Consider the following 23862-nt stretch of genomic DNA (forward strand, 5'->3'; position numbering starts at 1 on the left):
CACATTGAACATGTGCTCTTTAATTAAATAAACTAAACACTTTCATTTTAAGTTGTGAGTTTAGTGTTTTTTGACCCCTAAGAAACACTGATGCATTCATCAATAACAATAAGCTCCTCTCTCTGCTCCAGAGGATTTAAAAAATATATATCCCAATGCCACAAAAATGCATCAGTGACGTGGTTGAAATCTTGTCTCCAGAAAACAAAAAACTGAAACAAGCGGTATCAGTGACTGTGTGTTTGATGTGGCTCTTTGCAGTAACATAGACAAAATGTGGCTCTTAACCTCTGACTGGTTGGCCACCCCTGCAATACAGTTATTGGTATTTGTTTCAGTACACTTATTTATTTCAGATAGATCTTATAGTTATTACTGTTAGCTTCAGCTTAAGTTATAGTGCAATGTTTGCACCAACACCATATTTATATAAAAATAAAGGCAATGAACAGTTGCATCTCTACTTTACATAAGGGTGTCTGCACAATCTCACATTACAGCAACAAAATCCTGCGGTTTTTGGCAAACCGAGTACCAGAAAATATACATTTAAAAAAAACTTTAAATTGTTAGGGTGGCCACAGGGGGGTCAGAGGTCAGTGTTAGGGGGGCACTGGCCCCCCCTGGCCCCCCTAGAACCGCCCCTGGGAGGAAGGATCATTTTAGAAAGAGCGAGACTTGATGTTCTCAGATAATCTTGAGCATGGCTGTGGTTGTGTGTGTGTGTGTGTGTGTGTGTGAGTGAGTGAGTGAGTGAGTGTGTGTGTGTGTGTGTGTGTGTGTGTGTGTGTGTGTGTGTGAGTGAGTGAGTGAGTGAGTGTGTGTGTGTGTGTGTGTGTGTGTGTGTGTGTTGTGTGTGTGTGTGTGTGTGTGTCCTTACCGTTGCCAAATTCAGCAACTCTTCACAGCCGTGATAAACAGCTGAGCCCCCCACACACACCTCTGCTGCCTTCAACAAAAATGCCCCCAGGGACACATGACACTTTTTTTTAACGTGAATGTTTTGTATGGAAATGTGTTAGATTGTTTCCTCATGCACATCAGCACAGATTGTTCTTTTATGTTTCTACCTGTTTATCACTATGTTAGAAGACCACAATCTGTGTGTGTGCGTGTTACACCTATCGATGCGACTGATGGGATGCTTTGTCCCTGAAGTCCTGATGAGACCGAGCTGCATCTGGAGACCACACAAACACACACAAACACACACAACACACACACACACACACACACACAAACACACACACACACACACACACACACACACACACACCACACCCACACACAACACACAAACACACACACACACACGCACACACACACACGCACACACACACACGCACAAACACACACACGAACACACACACACACACACACACCACACACACACACACACACACACCACACCACACACACACACACACACACACACACACTATTGTGCTCTTTTAATGAGTGTATCAGAGAACAAAGCTGATACAAATGCATGCCATGGCCCAGTCTTAAAAAGAGAATAAGAAATGTGCTCCAGTGCTGCCATGCAGCATCTAATCTCACACACAGCACATGCACCTTGCATACTGTCACATACTGTACTGGAATGAAACGCACACCCATTAACACAGTTACGCTACACATAAACAAATACATAATCGCAAATTTGAATTGTTAATATATTGTTTATATCAATGAGTTTTACTTCATATGCTGAGAGGCAATTAGAGAACACAATTAATTCCATCCATTACTTTCTGTGTGTGCGTGTCTGTGCAACCTTTCATATCATATTATCCAGCATGTGTTTAAATTGTTCACATGCATTCTCACTGCTCCTAAAAATCGTAATTGTTTTATTCTCAATAGTTACTTTTCGGCTCTCATTATCTCACTTTTATTCTCATAATATCTAACTCTTTGACCTGTGTCAGTCCTTGTTTTTGCGAAAGGGGATATATCTTTGTTAATAGTGACAAACAGTACCACTATACTCACCTACATTGCCCTGCTCACTTATGTAGAGGTACTGTTCCTCTTTGGCTCGGTCTCTGGCTGGTTGCTGTCGGTGTGTTCCCCACCAGGGGGCAGTGGCACCACACTGATGGCTCAGCGGAGGAAACATCAGGCTTGGATGGAGCTGACACATTCCCAGGAAGTTTCTGAGCGCAGCAGTGGACTGAGCTGCATATCAATGAGTCATGATGAATAATGAAGGTTTGAAAAAGGATCGCATTTTTGTTATTAATGTGAATCTGTTGTCTTTCATTTAGAATGCAGAATGAGTCCCTTTGTAAAGAGAGGTGTGTTGACACACTCTTAGGGAGAAATGGTAATGTAGTGTGTGTGTGTGTGTGTGTGTGTGTGTGTGTGTGTGTGTGTGTGTGTGTGTGTGTGTGTGTGTGTGTGTGTGTGTGTGTGTTGTGTGTGTGTGTGTGTGTGTTTGTGTGTGTGTGTGTGTGTAAAGCTCACACATCAGAAGCTGTCACTCGGCTGTAATTAGGGAGAGTCTCTCCTGCTGTCCTCCGACATTGTTTGAATTTACCTTGCAAACACTGTGCAAATGTACTGTGTGTGTGTGTGTGTGTGTGTGTGTGTGTGTGTGTGTGTGTGTGGTGTGTCTGTGTGTGTGTCTGTGTGTGTGTGTGTGTGTAATGTCAACTTGTGTTTACGGCTTGTTTGACCATCTCATTTGCTGCCAGTGAATGTTTAAGCTATGTCCGTCTTTTACACCCATTTTGCAATCAATTTTAGTTTTATTTGGTTATCTACACTTTAGTTTGTCTCTCTCTCTGTGTGTGTGTGTGTGTGTGTGTGTGTGTGTGTGTGTGTGTGTGTGTGTGTGTGTGTGTGTGGTGTGTGTGTGTGTGTGTGTGTGTGTGTGTGTTTGCTCATGACAGAATATGAGGGTGAGTGTGTGTGTGTGTGTGTGTGTGTTTGTGTTTGTGTTTGTATGATCTAGAGTGGAATCATATTCAGCCTGGGGGTAGGTGAACCTATTGTGAACAATGGATCTAACAGAATAGGCCTTAACATCTCTACCCTGTGTGTGTGTGTGTGTGTGTGTGTGTGTGTGTGTGTGTGTGTGTGTGTGTGTGTGTGTGTGTGTGTGTGTGTGTGTGTGTGTGTGTGTGTGTGTGTGTGTGATGGTGTGTAGTTCTTCATGCAAGGCCATCGGAGGCCGCTGTGGAACCGCAGGGCAGACTGGCCTCTCTGACCGAGTGTCTTTGTACCTTCTCTCTCCAGGGGCTTCTTCTGTTTGAGCTGAGGAAGAGGAGAGGCAGGAGGAGGAAGAGGAGGAAGAGGGCTGATGTGTGACTGAATGCTACAATGGCCTGTAGATCCTGTCCATAGAGGAGCTACTTAGTGGAAGAGAGATAACCAACAGGTGAGAAGTCATCCTGCACAGATTACATGAAGGCTTGAGAAACCTCAGTGTATATTATCTAATAATCACTAAGTCGTGTTTATCAAACAATTGACTGTTTAGTCTATTCCATGTCAGAAATGAGTTAAAATGCTCAGTATCCTGGAAGACAAGTTAACATCATCTGGACATCAAGTTTGATTAAAAAAAAAAAAAATATATATATATAAATGCACTTAAGGATGTCAAACCAACATTGCTGCTTGAAAAATAATGTAAATGATTCATCATTAATCAACTAAATCCCCTTATCAACTAGTAATTTCTGCAATAACAATGTCCAAATAGCAATACAGTTTCAACATTAATTGATCATTTATTATATTCTAGCAATAATATCTCTTGGTTTTGGACAATTGGATAAACAAGGCAGTTTAACCCTCCTGTTGTCTTCGGGTCAAATCTGACCGATTTACCACATTCATCAATCATAACTTTTTAGTTTGACATTCGATTGCATTAAGGCTTTATGATATCCTTCACAGTATGAACTCATACAATTGCTGATCACCACTTTCATTGCATTTTGGATGATTTAGTCAACCTTGTAACACCCATGGTGTTCCCAGTCAAAAATTACCGCCATAAAAAAAAGGAATTAGTAACCATCCAGATCAGATAAAACACACACACAAATACACCTACTCTAGATGTGTCCCCCCCCCCCCCTTATGTGCCCATCCCCCCATGTGAATCACACCTGGCACTCACACACAGAAACATTTGATACATTTCCCGCTCTTATGTGCCCATCCCCCACATGGATCACACCTGGCACAGCAATACATGTTCAGTGTCTGTTCTTTGTATATTTACTGCAGTTTTTCATGTATACCAGTAGGCTGATACAATATGTACAGTTTGAAATAGTGTTAAATGAAATTTGGTGATGATTAATGGTTTTTGTGTTAATGTAATAGCAGTTAAAACAGGACCGGTCAAATTTGACCCCGAACACCAAAGTAAGGGGGGACGGGGACGAAGACAATAGGAGGGTTAAGGAAGTATCCTTAGGCTATACGAAAGTGATGATGATTTTCTTCATAAAGACAATTATGTATGGGATGATAAATTACACAAAATAACCAGCTTCATGTTACTTTGTTAATAGTCATGTACCATAAAGTCAACTGTAGTAATTATCTGCTGCCAGGAGAAAATTGGAAGAGTTAATCCTAATAGGCAAGGCAAGGCAAGGCAAGGCAAGGCAAGGCAAGGCAAGGCAAGGCAAGGCAAGGCAAGGCAAGGCAAGGCAAGGCAAGGCAAGGCAAGGCAAGGCAAGGCAAGGCAAGGCAAGGCAAGGCAAGGCAAGGCAAGGCAAGGCAAGGCAAGGCAAGGCAAGGCAAGGCCAGGCAAGGCAAGGCAAGGCAAGGCAAGGCAAGGCAAGGCAAGGCAAGGCCAGGCAAGGCCAGGCAAGGCCAAGGCAAGGCAAGGCAAGGCAAGGCAAGGCAAGGCAAGGCAAGGCAAGTTAAGTTTATTTATATAGCACTTTTCAACACAAGGCAATTCAAAGTGCTTTACAAAAAATGAAAGAGATTAAGAAAATGGCATTTAAAATCAGTCATTAAAAAGAAAAGCTAATAAAATAACATTAAAAGAAAAAAATACATGGCAGTCAATTAAACATTAAAAGAAAAAAAAGTACATGGATAAAAGTTACAGTGCAGTCTAAGATATGAATAGTTCAATTAAAAGCAGCGACAAAAAGAAAAGTCTTCAGCCTGGATTTAAAAGTAGTCAGAGTTGCAGCGGACCTGCAGGTTTCTGGGAGTTTGTTCCAGATATTTGGAGCATAATAACTGAACGCTGCTTTACCATGTTTAGTTTCTGACTCTGGGGACAGAAAGCTGACCAGTCCCTGAAGACCTGAGAGATCTGGATGGTTCATAATTTAGCAGGAGGTCAGAAATGTATTTTGGGCCTAAACCATTCAGTGCTTTATAAACCAGCAGCAGTATTTTGAAATCTATTCTTTGACACACAGGAAGCCAGTGTAAAGACTTCAGAACTGGAGTGATGTGATCCACTTTCTTAGTGTTAGTGAGGACTCGAGCAGCAGCGTTCTGAATTAGCTGCAGCTTTCTAATAGATTTTTTAGTGAGACCTGTGAAGACACCATTGCAGTAGTCGAGTCTACTGAAGATAAAAGCATGGACAAGTTTTTCCAAATCCTGCTGTGACATTAGTCTTTTAATCCTAGATATATTCTTTAGGTGATAGTAGGCTGATTTAGTAACTGTTTTAATGTGACTGTTGAAACTCAGGTCAGAGTCCATGACTACACCTAGATTTTCTGGCTTTATCTGTTGTTTTGAACATTGCACACTGAAGCTCAGTGCTAACTTTTATACGTTCTGACTTGGCTCCAAAAACCATTACCTCAGTTTTATCTTTGTTTAATTGGAGAAAGTTCTGACACATCCAGTCATTGATTTGTTCAATGCACTTACTCAGTGTTTGAATTGGAGCATAGTCTCCTGGTGAAATTGTCACGTAAATGTGTGTGTCATCTGCATAGCTATGGTAACTTATTTTGTTGTTCTTCATTATCTGAGCCAGTGGTAGCATGTAGATGTTAAAGAGAAGAGGCCCCAAGATGGAGCCTTGAGGAACCCCACATGTCATATTTGTCAACTCAGATGTGTATTTACCTATAGAAACAAAGTTGTTTCTGTCCTTTAAGTAGGATTCAAACCAATTCAGAACTGTTTCCGAAAGTCCCACCCAGTTTTCCAGTCAGTCTAGTAATATGCTGTGGTCAACAGTGTCAAACGCAGCACTGAGATCTAATAATACTAACACTGAAGTTCTGCCACTGTCTGTGTTTAAGTGGATGTCATTAAAGACCTTTACAAGAGCAGTCTCAGTGCTGTGGTTTGGACGAAAGCCTGACTGGAACACATCAAAACAGTTATTTAAATGCAAGAAATTACTCAACTGTTGAAAAACAACTTTTTCAATGATTTTACCTAGAAATGGCAGGTTTGATATGGGCCTGTAATTGTTCATTACAGAAGCATCTAGATTATTCTTTTTTAAGAGCGGTTTAATGACTGCAGTTTTCAGGGCCTGTGGAAAAATACCTGAGTGAAGAGATTTGTTTACTATATGAAGTAGATCTGAGGCCATGCAAGGCAAAACATCTTTGAAAAATCCTGTTGGAATAATATCAAGGCAGCAGGACGAGGATTTCAGAAGTTGAATAATGTCCTCTAGGTTTTTATCATTAATCTGATGGAATTGTGTCATGATGTCTGAATTGATGTTAAGTGGAGATAGGGACAACACATTTGCTGTTCCTGATGCAGAGGCACTGACTGCTTGTCTGATTTTCTGAATTTTGTCAGTGAAAAAGGAGGCAAAATCATTGCACGCCCTGGTGGATAGAAATTCAGAGGCTACTGACACTGGGGGGTTAGTTAGTCTGTCGACGGTAGCAAACAAGGCACGTGCGTTGTTTTTGTTTTTGGTAATGATGTCAGAGAAGAACGATTGTCGTGCGTTTTTCAATTCCAAATTATAAAGGCCAAGTCTCTCTTTATAGATTTCAAAGTGAACCTGGAGATTTGTTTTTCGCCACCTGCGTTCAGCTTTTCGACATTCTCTTTTTTATGTTTTCACGGTCATGGCCTTTCTCCATGGAGATATTTTCTTGACAGACACTTCCTTTAACCTAGTTGGAGCAATGGCATCTATAACATTTTTAATTTTTGAATTAAAATGATCTACTAGCTCATTTACTGAGATGTTTGGCAGGGGCAAGTGTGGAAGAGAAATTCTGAGTAAACATTTCCCTAGTATTTTCAGTTAAATATCGCTTTGTGGTTACCTCTTTTTTGAACATTTTTGTGAACCAGAAATAGAGCTCTCAAAGAAAACACAGGAATGGTCAGAGAGTGCAACATCAGTCCACCACAACCTTAGAGATATTCACACCCTTTGAGATAATTAAGTCCAGAGTGTGCCCCTTATTGTGCGTGGGCTCCGTCACATGCTGAGTCAGTCCATAGCTATCAAGAACACAAAACAGTTCTTTAGCCCCTCTGTCCTAGGGGTTGTCAACATGGATGTTAAAATCACCAACAATGACTAGACGGTCAAAGTCAATACACACTATAGACAGCAGTTCAGTAAAGTCATCAAAAAAGCTTGCACAGTATTTGGGTGGTCTATAGATATTTAGGAACAGAGCTCGAGAGGAGCATTTCAGCCGAAGGGCCACATATTCAAAAGAATCAAAGTTTCCATACGATGTCTTCCTGCATTGAAGGGAATCATTGAACAGAATAGCAACTCCACCCCCTTTCTTATGCATTCTTTCCTGACTCATAAAACTAAAGTTGGGAGGGGTTGATTCGATAAGAACAGCTGCACTGTTATTTTGTTCAATCCAAGTTTCTGTTAAAAACATAAAATCGAGATTGTGCTCAGTGATAAAATCATTGATTAAAAATGTTTTTCCTGCCAAAGAACCTGACATTTAATAAAGCTAGTTTAAGTTTGTTAAACACACTATCAGTCATGTTTTTTGTAACAAGCTGTGGCTGACATGGAATCACTGCTAAATTAGATACACTCACACAAACGTTTGAGCGCTTCCTGTTTCTATGATTCACCGCTCTTAATCTATTACCTATCAACACAGATATCGGCAAAGCTACTGGCAGGCAGGGCCCCGACATGTCCTGGAAAGAGTTGAGAGTGCCATACGCCCTTGAGCCTGGACCCATCACATATCAGTAAGAGTTTGTTGTGTTTTGTACACACACATCCTTATCAGGCTTCGGAGACTGCAGATGCCCCCTCGAAGGGAGGGGAGGTGGTCGACGTAGGCACGGTGATGGAGATAGGCCTACCAATGCTTGTAGCATACTGTAGTGGTACTGCTAGTGAGTTATACCCACATTATATGTTGAAAGAATACATTTCTCTGTATCATGTTCTCCTTTGCCCTTTGCCAGCTCGCCTTTCCTTTCTTTGAAAAGCAATATTTGTTGTTACTGTGCTCTTCTGCCTCTTGGCTTCTTCTCTTTGTTTTTCCACCAAGGGGTTGGGTCTCACTAACCTCTTCCTCTTCTTCTCCCCTCTTTTCCCCTCTCCCAGGATGAAAGTGTGGAGGAGGTCAGCTTGGCCTGTGCAGGTGGCCTTCCTCGTTGCCTTGGTGATGCTCTGCGTTGACCCAGTGTCCGCCGGCAGCCGTAACCATCGGGGACAGACAGGTACACTCAGGTCTTGATCTGAACCCTTCTTCCAACACCTCCAGAGGTTAATTACACTGTCACCGTGAAGTTACAGGACATGTTCCCGAGTCACACCCATCCTGGAAGATGGAGGAGGAGGAGGAGAGAGGGGGGGGGGGGCACAGTGTGACACAATGAAACGAGACCTCATTTGATGCAAAACACACCCCTGTTTTGAATGATCGAGCCCGTTTAGATACAAATGGCACTTAAGCTGTCAGCGGCTGTCAACACAAATAGATCTCTGTGGGTGTGATCGGATCTCCTCGGAGTGCTCGCGGACATCCAACAGTGCTCCAGCGGCCTCATTCATTGTTAGTGGTTTAGAGTTGCTATGAGATAGGGTGTGTGTCTCATGAAGAAGAGGCCATGCAGGCTCATGACTTCTAATCCTCAGGCTCCTAATTGCCCTCTACATTATTATGCATAGCTCTGCTGTACGCCCGTTAACCAAAACACCACTTCACTTATTTCCCCGGGAAAAAAAAGATACTTCTATAACCAGCACTGACTTAATTTAGGCCCGCAAGCTAAATCTTTTCTCTATCCTTAATTTCCATATGTCATGGAGAGAGGCCTCCACCCAACCAAAAAATGACCAACACCATCCTATTAAAATTCCATCGGGGCTGGCTGCAGGGCCAGTTGTGCTGAATCGCTGAACTTGCGCCTCGAATTCTTCGACGACAACCTCCCAAGTCACCTCCTCCTTGCACTTAATTATGACAATTTTCTTAATTAGCTTTCGGTCTCTTTACTCGCTCACTGCTCATGTATTGCAAGGTGACCTTTGTGTGCCACAGAAATGCTACCAGCATCCAGTCTGTGGGGCTACTGAGGGTGTTAGTTTCCTTTTGACGGAGATGAGGCAGCCTGCTTACGGCAGGGACACTACTAATTGCAGGTCTTGTGTATTTTGAAGGTCAGCACGGGTGGCCGCCCCCTTCTTATTTCACTCTGGCACGATGACTCACTCCCAAAGCAACTGCTGCTTTTTATTAGAGAGTTTTATTCTAATTGGCGAAAGTTTAGGACTTGTGAATACCAATACAGAGGGTTGAGGCTGTGAAATAATTGGCTGTATGCTATGACTGCTAGAAACGTTTTCTGTGTTTTCTACTTAAGTGTTGTTATTGCTGCTCTGCTGTCAGGTCAGTGAGGCATTTGTTTGATTTATTTCTGGTGATGTACCATGTGCTGCCACATGGTGGCTCTAGAGGTCAAACAATGCTCTTCTAGAAATAAGTATAATTTTTCAATGTGAGTCTCATTTCCCATTCTCTGACGGCAGTGGTTCTCAAATGGGGGGTACACAGACGCCTAGGGGTACGTTGGAGTACTGCATGGGGGTACGTGAGATTATTTTTAGTGTTAATGAAAAAAAAAAATAGCAATTTTAGGAAATGTAACGAAGTTTGAGCAGTGTGGGTTTTATATGAACAGAGTTACACATATTTCAAAACGCGAAGTGTAATAACTGCAGGTGCCTCCCTGTCACTGAGAATAACAAAGATCCTCAGTGAAGCACAAGCCCATGTTTCTCACTACATTGTAAGTACAACTTATTAAAAAGATCAGTTAAATGCAACTAATGTCGTCTTAGTGTTATGGCATGATGTTAAAATTGGTTTGCCATGAATTTAGTGATGGATTGTAAACATTTGAAATGTAGCATTTAAGTATTTCTCAGTTACAAGGTTGTTGTTTTAATAAATCAGACACTGATGGTGCAGCGCTGTACTGTACCTCTTTATATAGGCATTTATTCCCTAACAAATTGTTTTTGTGCTGATCAGGGGGTACATGGCCGAATTTTTTTTTCAAAGGGGGTACATTATTGAAAAAAGTTTGAGAATCACTGCTCTGAGGCATACAGGAAGTCACCTAAAAACAATCTATAATGGGAATGGACTGAAGGAATGTCAACTAACACAACAGACATAATATGACTGACAGCTGTCACTTCATCTGCTTTCATCTGGCTGTATTCTCATGGGAATAAAATATATATAGAAAAAGACTCCAAATGTGTTCCTGATCACATGGTGTCTCTATATTTTCATTTGACTACCTAAATACAACACATTAAATGTCGCAAAACCAGTTCCTGTCCGTTTGTGTAGTTGCATCTGATCTGCAGATATGAAGTACTGGATACATTTAACATTTATATACATTTTTAGCTTAATTCATTCAAACATTCTGAAAGTCTTACAGGAGAAAGATGAAATGGTTCAAAAGCAATGGTGAAAATGATGCTGCAACACAATAGAGGTTACATTATACTGAAAATCAAAAGAGAGAAAAGGTGTTGAGAATAAAGCAAGCCACATAAATAATACAAATATGAAACCTTTTCAAATACATAAGATCTGTAATGCTTTTCATTTAATCTTCTTCTGTATTTCATAACAATTACACTTTGTAAGCAGGTCACACAATAAATTGTATTCGCTGTCAAGGTAGCGCTACACAACCAATTATGCACTCCAACCTTAGGTGCTGTTTCTTTTATAAACATCAGGCTTTCTTTGCTGGTGAATTAATTGATTTTGCTTCCACAGCTCTGAGCAACATTATCTTGTATTTTGACAGTGAAATCTTCTTCATATGTCCTTATTCTTTTCTCGTTTGAACGCTTGAAATTGGATAATCTGAGACCGGCAGTTTAGTCAGGAGTGTGCTAAAATAATATTGCAACTTTCCACAGTTATAACATGCGTCAAGCTTTTCTTTTTTGGGCTTCCAAAACCAATTCCTTATCCCTGGTTCAAGGTGCGGTTGATCAAAAAAAATATCTTAGATTCCCAGAAAGACACATTCCTCTATGAGTTCATGAATTGTTAGTGAGACCTTCTGTACTCTGGGCTTCTCAAGTTCACTTTAAGTATAAGAAAACTTGTTGTAGACACGACTGCGTACATGTCTGCCGTTTATAATTCAGCATTCTGTACGGCACTCCTTGCCTCCTTATCTGAGGCTGATTATAAGATGTCTCCTTAGTGAACAGGTTTTATTGGGGGTAGATTTGTTGGGCAGGAGTACTCGGCCGTACAAGCGACCTGTTATGATAATTAGCATAAAGCCTGCAGGTCTGTTAAACACTGATAATGTCAGGAGGATTGATGGGCTGTGTAGTACCAGGATGAGCAGGAGATGGAGAAAGGGAGGAGAGGAGGGGAGGAAGGGCGACAAGGGATCTAAAAGGGCAGATGAAGGAAAGACGGATTAGGTGTCAATGGTGTAAGAAGTACTCAGGTCATATACTTTAGTAAAAGTCGCAAAACTATGTTGTTAAAATACCCTGTTACATGTAGAAGTCCTGCTTTGAAAATGTTACACAAGTACTGTCAGCAAAATGTACTTAAAGGGGTCCTTTTATGCCCCCTGTAGTGTATTTTATAGGTGAATGTAAATGAACTGCAAAGGCAACAATGCAAAAGTTCACAGCAGATGGAGTTTCTCTCCCACACACTCTCCCCCTCCTCTGCCTGAAACGCCTCCATTGGACTCCTTTGTTTAGTTTTGTAACATAATGACATCACTATGTAGCACTCCCTGTATTAGCTAGCTCTAACACATTGCACATGATACGCTAAGGGGCGGGACATCTCTAAGCGGTTGACTAATCGCAACAGAGCTGGCCAGCTAACCAATCAGAGCAGACTGGGCTCTGGTTTCAGACAGGGTGAAAAGAGGTGCTGCAGGCAGTATGAGAAAAATAAAGAGCTTTTTGAACATTGAAGCATGGAACATGTTTCAGTAGAGACACACAATTCAAATGTGAACTGAAAATTAGCATTAAAGGGCTCCTTTAAATAAATAGTGGAGTAAAAGTACAATATTTCCTCCAAAATGTTGAAGAGTAGAATTATATGAAGCATGAAATAGAAATACTCAAGTAAAGTACTGGTATGTCAAAATAGTACTTAAATACAATACTTGAGTAAATGTACTTTATTACATTCCACTTCTGCTAGGTGTAAAAACAAAATAGGTTGATTTGTGTAGGATTTGTGAAGATGTCTAGTTTTCCACGTTGTTAAACACATCTTATCACTGTAATCTTTTGAGGCGTACCTGTGTGTTCCTTCAGTGTGTCACCCCCCCACCTTGGCAGATTTTCTGAGATCTGGCCCTTCACAGCCGCAGACATGCCTGTCATGTATTGACGGGGGAGAGACACAGCTTTTTGATAAATTGCATGATGCTCCAGCTCGCCTGTGTCTGTCAGAATACATCAATCGCCCGGCTAACCCATCAGTTCAGGGTACCTCGGTTTGTTGCCTGCCCCCCCGCCACCTCACCTCCCACACCACTCCACCTCCCTTTTGCCTGCTGCGGGAATAAAAGCATTTAGCCATGCTTGAGAAGCCTTTTCATCTCAGCATGTGCTGGGCTCTATTACATTGAGATGGCCATAACAGAATGGTTTAAAGGCAACATTGAGACATTAGATACACTGCTATTATGCGTATATAGCTGCAGGCTGACTGCTCAACACATGAATCTGAAGCAGATGAGGGGTGGGATGCAGAAGAAGTGGAGAGAACACAAAACATAGAGTGATTACAGTCGAGATGCAGCTCTTTTCTGAAGTTTCAGACTTCCCCCTGTTTTATACTATTTTGATTCAATCTTTTTGGACCCTACGTACATAATGCTGTTCAACCGGGCACAGACCCAAGGGCTCAGAGTGTCCGACGCCCCCTATTACAAACTAGGAAGAGACTCAGAATGAACAAAAAGAAACAATAAACAAAGAGACGCAAACAAATGCAAAGAGACACAAAAAGACAAAAAAAACAAATTGTACAACAAAAAATTGAAACCTTAAAGAGATGCTAATGGCTAAAGAGACACAAAAAAACAACTTAATTGGACAACTATGAAATCTATGCGTCTCGCTCCTATGGAGGCATGGGGGGGTCTGTTGCATGTCGGTTCCCAGGGGCCATCTACCCACTCAGCTAAACTTCAGCATGTTAGCATTGTCAGTGTTAGCGTGCTGTGATACACACTCTCAGCTGCTGGCCTTCCTTTAGGCTCCTGTCATATTAAATATTTTTCCAGCCACATCTTTGTACTAGTATTCTTCATAGATATCAAATGGAAATATCTGTATTGTGCATACACGTGATTAACATTACATTATGAAAGCCTTAGAGGAGCATTTGCTATCAAGACAAGTAAAAGCTTTTCACCTCTTGTTTCTGGTCAACGATAGTGGGTGGGTTTGAGTTTCTTTCTCCTACATAAAATACATTTTGGCAGTAAAACTCCGAATTGCTCTAACCTCTATTGATCGATAACATACCTTGCTTAAGGGTAAAACTCATAGCAATGCTGCTCCTTCAAAGATTTACATTTCTGCGTTGGAAGGGGCCCTAACTTACAAGCTCACAAACTTTTATACACACAGTAAATTATTGCACTTATTGACATTTCCATCTACTTTGACCATATTTTTCATAAAGTATTGTTGGTGTATCATAAATCAACTCTCCTCTGTATGGGGGAAATGCTAGCATACATTATTAAAGCACAAAAGGCAGTGCAATGAAGGTCAAGGAGGCCATTGGTATAAAAGCTAGTGTCTAACCTTTATTACTGCTAACAGCAAGATCCTTTACTCAGACCTCTGTGACTCATAGAAATGTTATTTACAGCAATTCTTTACAGTCAAGTACGCTTGACTTCACTCATGAAGCAGGCAAAACTGCTAACTAAAGCCAATATAGTGATACATAACATATTTATATACTTAAGAGGTGAAATTCGATAACATTCAGAGATCAGATGTTTTATTTAAGATTAAATTAGCTCACGTCTGAAATGAATAGATTGTTGAGGCTCACTCAGAGTCTAAACTCACACTTTACAACCTGTGTGACTGTTTTTATAAATTGTATTTTTACTATTGTATACAAATAAACTGTTCTATTTTTGATAATTGAACCACGTCTCTTGTTCCATGAGTAACCGAACCTGTGTGTCCTAGTGACTTAAAACTTGTCACATTTCCCTGGGTGAAATTCCCGGGGTGGCGTTGTCGGACTTAGTGGTTTAACCAAACTGTTAAATTAATATATTTATTCTGCGGCCACTGCTACAAACTGCATTGCATGATTTTCTCCCGACATGAATTCCTTATGACCATGAATGAAAAGCTGTTATAATGTTTTCTTAAAGAGCACCTTGGTCTTTCTTTGGCATTTAAGCGGCAACTGTAAACCACAAGAAGTCCCAAAAAAGGTCCTCCGATATTTCAACATCACATACATTACACCAGCCTGCGTTTACCTCAAACTGCTTAGTTCATTAAGATTAAAATGAGCATACAAACCTTGACAACAAAGTACAGCTGGGTTTATATCCCACTGCTCACACACATCCTCATAGCTTTATAGTTCTGAAATACAAACAGGTCTGATGGAGGCAATAACAAGAGGACCTGTGAACCGTCTGACCTCATTATGCCAGCAGGAGGCGAGTTGCTCTTCCTTCTTCTCGTGCCGTATGACTCCCCCTCTCTCTCTCATTCTGCCCACTAACAAGCTGCCTCTTTGTGAGATGGGGTGAAGCCGATTGACCAGTCTTACCCATCTCTGCACTTACATGGGAACTAATTTTCAGTACAGAGTAATACAAAATGAGGGCACATGTTGGATGAAAACAAAGGCAATTTGATTGTGTTTGAATGATTTATTTGCATTGTGGAGCTTTAATTGGGATTAGTACGACTATAGTCAAGGCTGTGCTGATAGCTCTCGTCCTATTGAGTTCAGTTCAATTGTAATATAGCCTATTCTAGATGTGTATCAGTTGTTACAAGCTGGCTCTGCTTGCAACAAGATATTGGCTATATGTTTGTGTGTGTGTGTGTGTGTGTGTGTGTGTGTGTGTGTGTGTGTGTGTGTGTGTGTGTGTGTGTGTGTGTGTGTGTGTGTGTGTGTGTGTGTGTGTGTGTGTGTGTGTGTGTGTGTGTGGTGGTAATCCGGCAGCTGCTCCAGCCTCAAGAGAGCCAGAGACAGAGGAGTGAGGGAAATGAAAGTGGAGGGATGATAGCGGAGGGGCGCCCTCAGAGAGCCTGGGATCATTGATGGGGCTCTCTGGAGAAGAGAACAAACAAACTTTAAATCAGAAAGGATGAGAGGGGCCATGGCCTGCAGAATGGAACCCTACAGTGTGTGTGTTATTGTCACTATGTGTGTGTGTGTGTGTGTTGGTGTCTGCCTGCAAAGCTCATTCAGCTGAGCGTGAAAAGTTTTGGAGTCTGGGTAAAGTCACGTACATAAACGAAATCTGGGTTTATGGTACAGTATAACTAAGGTTTTTCCAGCGCTGTAAACAGGCTTATAGCTAGGTAGTAATGTCGCCAGCAGGGTTTGCTGTGCTCGCGGGGAAACGCTGCCAGAGACTCTCAGGAGTGCACAACAAGCTCTGAGAGGCAAGATAAGGAGGCTGGAATCTGTATTAGATTTACTAAACATTTTCCCCTGCTTTTGTTGTCGGCGTATTTTCTGCTTCAGGTGGCCTCAAAAACTCTCCTTCTAAGAGGTACATGGATTCTTAGTAAAATATTAGAATACACATTGTACACACTTCCAAACACATAAGCCTTTCACACATCATCTTCCTATTATCATCAGGCGGTTGAGTCTGAACAAGAATAGGTGATGTTAAGATATAAAAGGCTACGTGTGTGAGAAAGCATGTTGTGTCAGTAACATCACACACACATAAACACACATTTTGCTACAGCTTTGGTTTAGTGTTAACCTTAATATGAGCGCGCCCGGCTTCTGTCCCATTACTGTCAAGAGAGTTTTATTATTAACCAGACCAAAGTCCCCGGGGAAGTGTGAAGGTAATCACGGGAGATTAGATATTATTTATGTGTTGGAGGTGTCAGATGAAAAGCAATTATCCTCATATAAATTATAGCTTTCAGGATTACATCGACAAAAACAGAGAAGAACACACACACAGATAAAATGTAAAATGTGTCGCACATGTGCATTTATTACGTACACATCTATATACGATGGCCAGAACCCATAAAGATGAAAGTGTATCCTACCAGTGGGAAGACTCATACAATGTTTATGTCTGTTCTTTACTTAGATCAAGTGGTGGTGTTATGTCTGAAAGGAGTCAAAATAAGTGATTATTTTTTCAACAGCTCCCCCCACTCTGCACACAATGTCTAAGTTAATGAGGGCACTGCTCTGAGCATAAAAGCTAAGTATTACTAAAAAGTGTTTACTTATGAATCAAAGAGTGTGAGACTGGAATAAATTGAAGAGTTTATACGAAAGTAAATAATTCAGCGGATTTGCCTAATCCTCAGAGAAGCCGCTGCGGTGTACGTTTGATTGTTATTTTGCGGCGCACATTTAGATGAATTCAAATTAGATTTTTCACAGCAACAAACACCAATAAGGCACCATAAAAGCCTATGCATTTCCAGCAAATAACCCCCCCTCACCTCTCTTTTTTCTTTTTCTCTCTCAGTCTCATACCAGGTGAAGCAGGGGACGTGTGAGGTGGTGGCCCTCCATCGCTGCTGTAATAAGAATAAGATTGAGGAGCGCTCTCAAACCGTCAAGTGTTCCTGTTTCCCCGGACAGGTCGCCGGCACCACCAGAGCCAGACCCTCCTGTGTGGAAGGTAAAATATCCAAAGCCTTGTTTCTGTGTGTGTTGTGTGTAAATGTGTATCTTTATAACCCCCCCCCCCCCCCAAATGAAAACTCTACAATAGACAAATCAATTTAAAAACCGAACTATATGGGGCGAAGCCTGCGAGCTAGTTCAGACAGTCAACTCGAGCACCAATGATACATTAACACGTGACGCACCTCGTCCCTCTTACAACCAACCAAACACTTTCTCCTAAACATGGCGCTCTATTTAAGTTGCCAGGTCTTCCTGCCTCTGCCTCGCTATGCTGCCACTGCTGTGTTCACTTGCTATTGCTACGTTCATGTTCCTGCTGCTGTGTTTCATGTTGCTGCTGTATACTTGCCTGCCCCACCACCACGCCAGCTCCACCCCAGCTTCCACCTGTAGGCCCGGGGGATCATTATCTAATCATCACTCAATGTTCTTTGTAAATCTGTGGAGTGATGAGGCCCGAGCCTAGACGCCAAACTCAAACTATATGCTGCTTCTAATAAACATATTAAGAACACGTGAGTTGTCCGACTGAAATACACATAGGTTATATAAAGTGTACAGATGTCTTTAGTATTCCATGTGAACATGTTTCAATTGGGGGGTGGACCTCACATCCTCTATGGGGGTCAGGGGGCATGCTCACATGCTTCAATGTGGTACACTTTGAGGGCAAAATGAAGAGACTAGATCTATGGGGTACAACCATAGACTAAATATATAAGGGTACAACCCTCAAAACCCATAAGAAGAAGATCTGTATAAAATAGGCATAGGCAATACAAAATAGATGTAACTTGTTTATTTTATTTTTGCTTTTTGTTGAAGGAACAAGGAAAACAACATGTATTTGTCCCGTAGGGCAAAAATTAGCAAATGGGTCATTGTGGTAGGAGATATTAAAAAGCACAGTTTTAAAGAAAGTGCTTTAGAGGGAAAGCCAAATATCATAACATCATTATGCTGTAATGGATGTTAAAAATGTTAAAGTCCAAAACGTCCTTAGTGAGCACAAGGGTTAAAGATATCTGGCCTCTAAGTCAGGAAAATATTCAAAGGCATAATGTTTTCCTTATGACTGAACCATTACATCAAAGAGAGTGTTATATTACACACATTTTCCCACAATCCTTGAGCTTTTCTAATTATCTGAACCTGACTGGAATTCCAGAAAATGCTTTGTATGTGTTGGACTTCATCGCTCCGCTCCACAACATGTTTTAGTAACGATCGACGCACGGCTGAGTCCGACCGGGTCAGAGAGGCTAACAATGTTTTTAATTATCTTGCATCATTAAATTTGCTACAAGAATCATCTCAACTGAAACAAATCATTACCCGATTCAGGGCGACATCAGTAAATGAGTCGGTTGCAGGAAAGATGAATAGGTTGCACTTTATTTTAAATTGCTGCCAGGTTACATTCCTGTGTGGAAATGGATTTTCTGGTGGCACGAAACAGGAGGACAGTGCTCTTGTTCTGGTACAAACAAAGCTACACCGTTTATAGACGGTTGAAAACATGTGCTGATGAAAAAATGACATTTGGCCTTTCTATCCTTCTTAGCAAAGCCTCACAGTACAGAAACCCACAGTGGGAAGATGAACAAATATCAAAAGGAAGGAACAATAACATGTTGTTTTGCACAGTTTTTACTTTGAGACCAAGAACACACGTCCACCATGGATGCTGCTTTATGGTAATCCTACTATTAAGCAGAGGTGGGAAGTAGTGGAGTACAAATACTTTGTTACTGTACTTAAGTACATTTTTCTGGTATCAGTACTCAGTACTCCACAAATTATTTTTTGCCGACTTTTTATTTTTTCTTCTTAAATTTTTAACACAAATACCTGTACTTTCTACTTCTTCCAAACAGGCTGGTTCCTTTAGTTTGAATGTGTGTTTGGTGGCGTGATCATTATTAGTCATTGCGTGCCTATTGATTTGAACACGATCCGTGTATCCATCATTTCCTGGTCTTCTCTAAAGAAGAGGGACCAATGAAAACGTCAGGACTTCTACTTTTACCAGAATATTTTTAAACACGAGTATCTGTACTTCTACTTGAGTAAAGGATGTGTGTACTTTTGCCATCTCTGCTATTAAGTCCCAGGTAATTAAAAGACTGTTTTAATATGCATTGACCATTTGGAAAGGGGTTTAAAAGCATGTTTTTGAGATTAAGTTAACCTGTATATGCCCTTCTAGTCCAATATTTCGTCATCTTGTCTCAAGGAGATCATGTGACATGAAAGGTTGAAGCCACTAATGCAAGTAATGGAAGCCTAGCCACCAGTGTCTCCTTGCCTCCTATTCCCTAGTGTTGTATGAAAGCAGAAGCACATATACGACAGCTGTCACCTAAAACTGCCTCACCTTTAAGACGGGAAATTTAAACTGCATTTTAAAGGCCTGATTTTATTTGGGACAGCATTCCATTTCATATCTAGACGGGTCGCTTGGGTATACGACAGATGGTGATAGAGGAAGCATTTTCTTCTGATCTCTTTTATATGTCAGGATATAAGAAGACATTGGCGCCAGGAAGATGAGCGTCTGCTTTGTGGAAACTAATCTCCATCCAAATAAACAAGATCAACAAGATCAAAGAACATAATAAGCAATGCTGGATATTTGGGGCTATGACTAAAGTAAAAAGTAGTGATTCTACAGTGTAAAAAAGTCAAGAAAAAGTAGAAAGGTATTACCATTCAAAATATATAGTTATATTACACCAGCTACTTTACCTCTAGCTGCAGTGCACACTTTATTTTGTTAAATTTACTTTGAGGCAGCAACGTTAAATTAGCCCTCTTTATGGGAATATTAAATATGTATTAACTTTTCTATAACTGTGCTTCCCCTAAAAAGCTTACCTTGATTTATATTAATTTCAACTTTCATTTAATTAAATGTGTTTCCAGCTTATGTCCTGTTCAAAACCACACGACTAAATATTCTTTAGTATTCATATTTTTTAACAAATGCAAGTTTCTTTAATGGAAAAACACAATAATGGATATCTTTTTTTTAATACTTAATGCTAGAGGATACTTTTTGTTACAGTTTTGGATGGGTCAATGATTAGCAACCACACTATTTTGATTTGTTTCTTCTTTTTGTGCAAGGAACCACAAATATATGTTTACATCTTTGAATATTTTATATACAGTTGGTTAACTAGGCCTATAAAATGACATCATAATATATTGGTTAATCTGACATTGTACATGAAACATCTAATAATAACACCACCTAATGCTGTCAATTGAATGTTGTGGAATAAAAAGTACAACATCTCCTTCTGTAAAGGATTAGAAGTATACATTTGCAAATACATGTACCTTTAAGTAGTACTAAAGTACAACAGTTGAGTAAATCCTCATTCCATTGGTTTTGGAGAAAAAACGAATGCTCATCATAACATCAAATCATTATGTCGTACAATAAATAATGACTAAATACAGATAATATATTTGGTACAGAAAAACAAACACGTTATCAGTGAATTCTGCTCACACATACACAGTAAATGTATATTTGTATGCGTGTGTTTGTATCTGTTCATGCTGTGTGTGAGTGTAGTGATGATAGACCGGTGAAAGCTGCGGGTTGTTTTCAGAAACCTTTGTTCCGTCTGTTTGACCGCTCTGCGAGCTCCTGCCCAGAGAGAAGCGAGCCGTGTCACTGACCCCTATCATCTACAGACGCTCTGGAGACACACACACACACACACACACACACACCACACACACACACACACACACACACACACACACACACACACACACACACACACAACACACACACACACACACCACACACACACACACACACACACACACACACCACACACACACACACACACACACACACACACACACACACACACACACACACACACACACACACACACACACACACACACACTATAATAGCCCCCTACCAAAGTCTCATACGAGCAGAGCCTGTGAATCTCTGAAGCAAACGGGTTCTTCAAACTGTGCAGGTCAGCCGCCGGGGGTCCGACACAGAATCTAGACTCACACAGAGCTGAATGTCTGATAGGACCACACAAAAAGAGGATTTGATACGATGTCTGGACAAAAGGTGGAGTTATGTGCTTTCTCAAACGTTTTTGAACTCAGATTTGCAGTTTTTCGTTTGTTTATTTATCGTAACAGCACATTATCATGCTAATGCTGCAAATGAGTGTTATGGTAATTATCCAAAGCAAAATATAGAAGACAAAAACACACCTTACCTTTCTGCGCTAGCTTTAATGGTTCATTTAACTGACAAACAAGCATTTTTAGATGTTTTGGATATTTAGCGTAATTGTGATGTTGCGATAATTCCTCATAAATGTAGGGCAAAAGTCGTGAGGTATCAAACTGAATAATAGAAACATTGAATATGTTTTTTGTGTTTTTTCCCCACTAGTACCAAGTAAATTGGGTACTCAACCATTTTTAATTCATTTGCACTCTAGACTACACACTTAGTTTTAGTAGTGACTCATTTTATTCCCTTCAGTTGAAACAAGCAATCTTATATGTTTCTATCAGTATGAATCACGCCTGACTTCCTGTGCTGCAGGCATGTACTTCAAGAGTCCAAACACTTCTCATATTTAGTATCACATCTGTCCGTACAGCACTTTCTATCCCTGTGTGTTGCTATTCCTGCGTGCGGCCAGCAGACGGTGCTTTTCCCATTCAAATGACTCCGTCACAAACAAACCTTCCACATCATTTCAGCACTATTTTCCCTCAATAAAAAGTAGATTTGTTGTTTAACCTCTTTGATGAGTTACTAGATGGGAACAATTGCTTGATAATGATGAAATCAGGCAACCATAGCAAAGATGATTGGCTTTGTAATGAAAGCTAGGATAAATAAGGAATCATGTGAAGCCCTGCTAACCTCTCACAATAGGCATTGCCCCAATGCTCTGCTTTTGTTTGTTCACTTCTCCTTAAAGACGTGGTATACTTTGCTTAGAGGAAGGAATAGCACTGATGAGAAGCTAATAGACTGCTTTCTACTGCTTTACTGAAAATCATTCAATGATAAAATCGTTTTAATGGCTTTAATCACTTTTTCTCCCTTTCAACATCACCGCCCACAACCAGCTCAGTTTCTCCACCACCTTGGTATGAGGTTTTATAATTTCCTATTCAGATCTCACCTCCGAGTCTCACCACCTCTCACTTCTAAATCCAGTACTTAGCAGCACTTATCTCATGAGTCATGCTTGACCTCTGAGTTCACAGATACAAAGGATCTCACCTCATCCAACACTGTGTTATGCATGCATGTACATATATACATGCAGCTCTCACCTTTTAGGCTGCAGCACTGATGGAAGGAGACAAACCCTCTCAGCTGCCGGGATTTGTGGGATAGCCACAGTGTAAATGGAGATACATTATTAATGCTGGCTGAAAGAGGAGTAAATGGCAGCAGGTCCCATTACTGGCTGCTGCAGCACCATTACTGTGAGAACTAACTTTTACAAGCAAACCATTCCTCTTATATTCTTTCACCTGAGTTTGAATCATGTCACCCATCTTTTTACGATTAGATCAGTGATGCTGTGCGTGAATGAAGAGTCAGTGGTGTCAGTAGTAAGAGGATTTGGAAACACTAGAGTGTGAAGAGTTTTGAGAGGGAGAATGAATAATAGCTCTTAGATAGAGGTCAAGAGGTTTATCCGTTTTTAAGAATACTTTACAGCAGAGGATTTCAAAGTGTGAGGCGGGCCTCCCCACAAAGCACAGCAGTTATTTAAAAGCAGATCACATAGAATCACCTAAATGTGTGATTTGGTTTAAGAGATGCTTCAGAAATGCAATGTTTTACCATTTCTACCACACTTCTAGATTCAATAAATATGAAATGCTTAAGGACAGACCTTTCTTATTATTTTGATGTATTCTGAAATATGTCAAATAGCAATATCCTGCTATCTTCACTTTAAAAGCCCCTTCGCTACAGAGGCAATACACTGCGTCCACTTGTGTGTCTGCGTCTCATCGATTTCAATTTGGAGACACATTTTGGAGAAAAATCTATTTTGTCTGAGTGCAAACAAAATGTTTGTTCAATAGCATTCAGGATAAATAAAATATTCTGGGTCTTTCTGTCACATTTAGTTAAGTTCACACGGCAGGTTCAAAATCTGTTGAATTGTTTTCACTTCTTTGGGTAAAAAGAATCGGTGCAACGTCTATAAACAAAAAGAAAGTGTTCACTGGTTGAAAGAAGACTTTGACTAGTAATTATCAGTACTCGGAATTTGTAAAATACTTAGAGGAAATCTGTATTCAATTGTTAAAGTAGTCCTTTATGTGGTATGACACCTTTACACAGAGTCAAATTATTAACCATAGGAGCATTTGTAGCTCATACGCGCAGAGCTAAATGGAAGCGCTTCATAAATTGCCTGGTCGTTTAACCTTTATCAAAGTGTCACATTCAATAAACCCGTATGCATTTGTCTGCAAAGCAGTG

General features: G+C 40.6%; 1 protein-coding gene across 2 annotated transcripts in view; it reads left to right on the forward strand.

Annotated features, from left to right (window-relative positions):
* tafa4b (TAFA chemokine like family member 4b) overlaps positions 1 to 23862 on the forward strand; it is a 48544-nt gene that overhangs the window by 15186 nt on the left and 9496 nt on the right. For both annotated transcript variants that reach the window (XM_034212353.1, XM_034212354.1), the window contains exons 2-4: positions 3244 to 3385; positions 8528 to 8643; positions 17182 to 17337. In XM_034212353.1, the coding sequence (XP_034068244.1) occupies positions 8529 to 8643; positions 17182 to 17337 (271 nt within the window). In that variant the 5' untranslated portion in view covers positions 3244 to 3385; position 8528. The remainder of the gene's footprint in view (positions 1 to 3243; positions 3386 to 8527; positions 8644 to 17181; positions 17338 to 23862) is intronic.

This window comes from Gymnodraco acuticeps, unplaced genomic scaffold (assembly GCF_902827175.1).
Source record: "Gymnodraco acuticeps unplaced genomic scaffold, fGymAcu1.1, whole genome shotgun sequence".
Lineage (NCBI taxonomy): Eukaryota > Metazoa > Chordata > Actinopteri > Perciformes > Bathydraconidae > Gymnodraco > Gymnodraco acuticeps.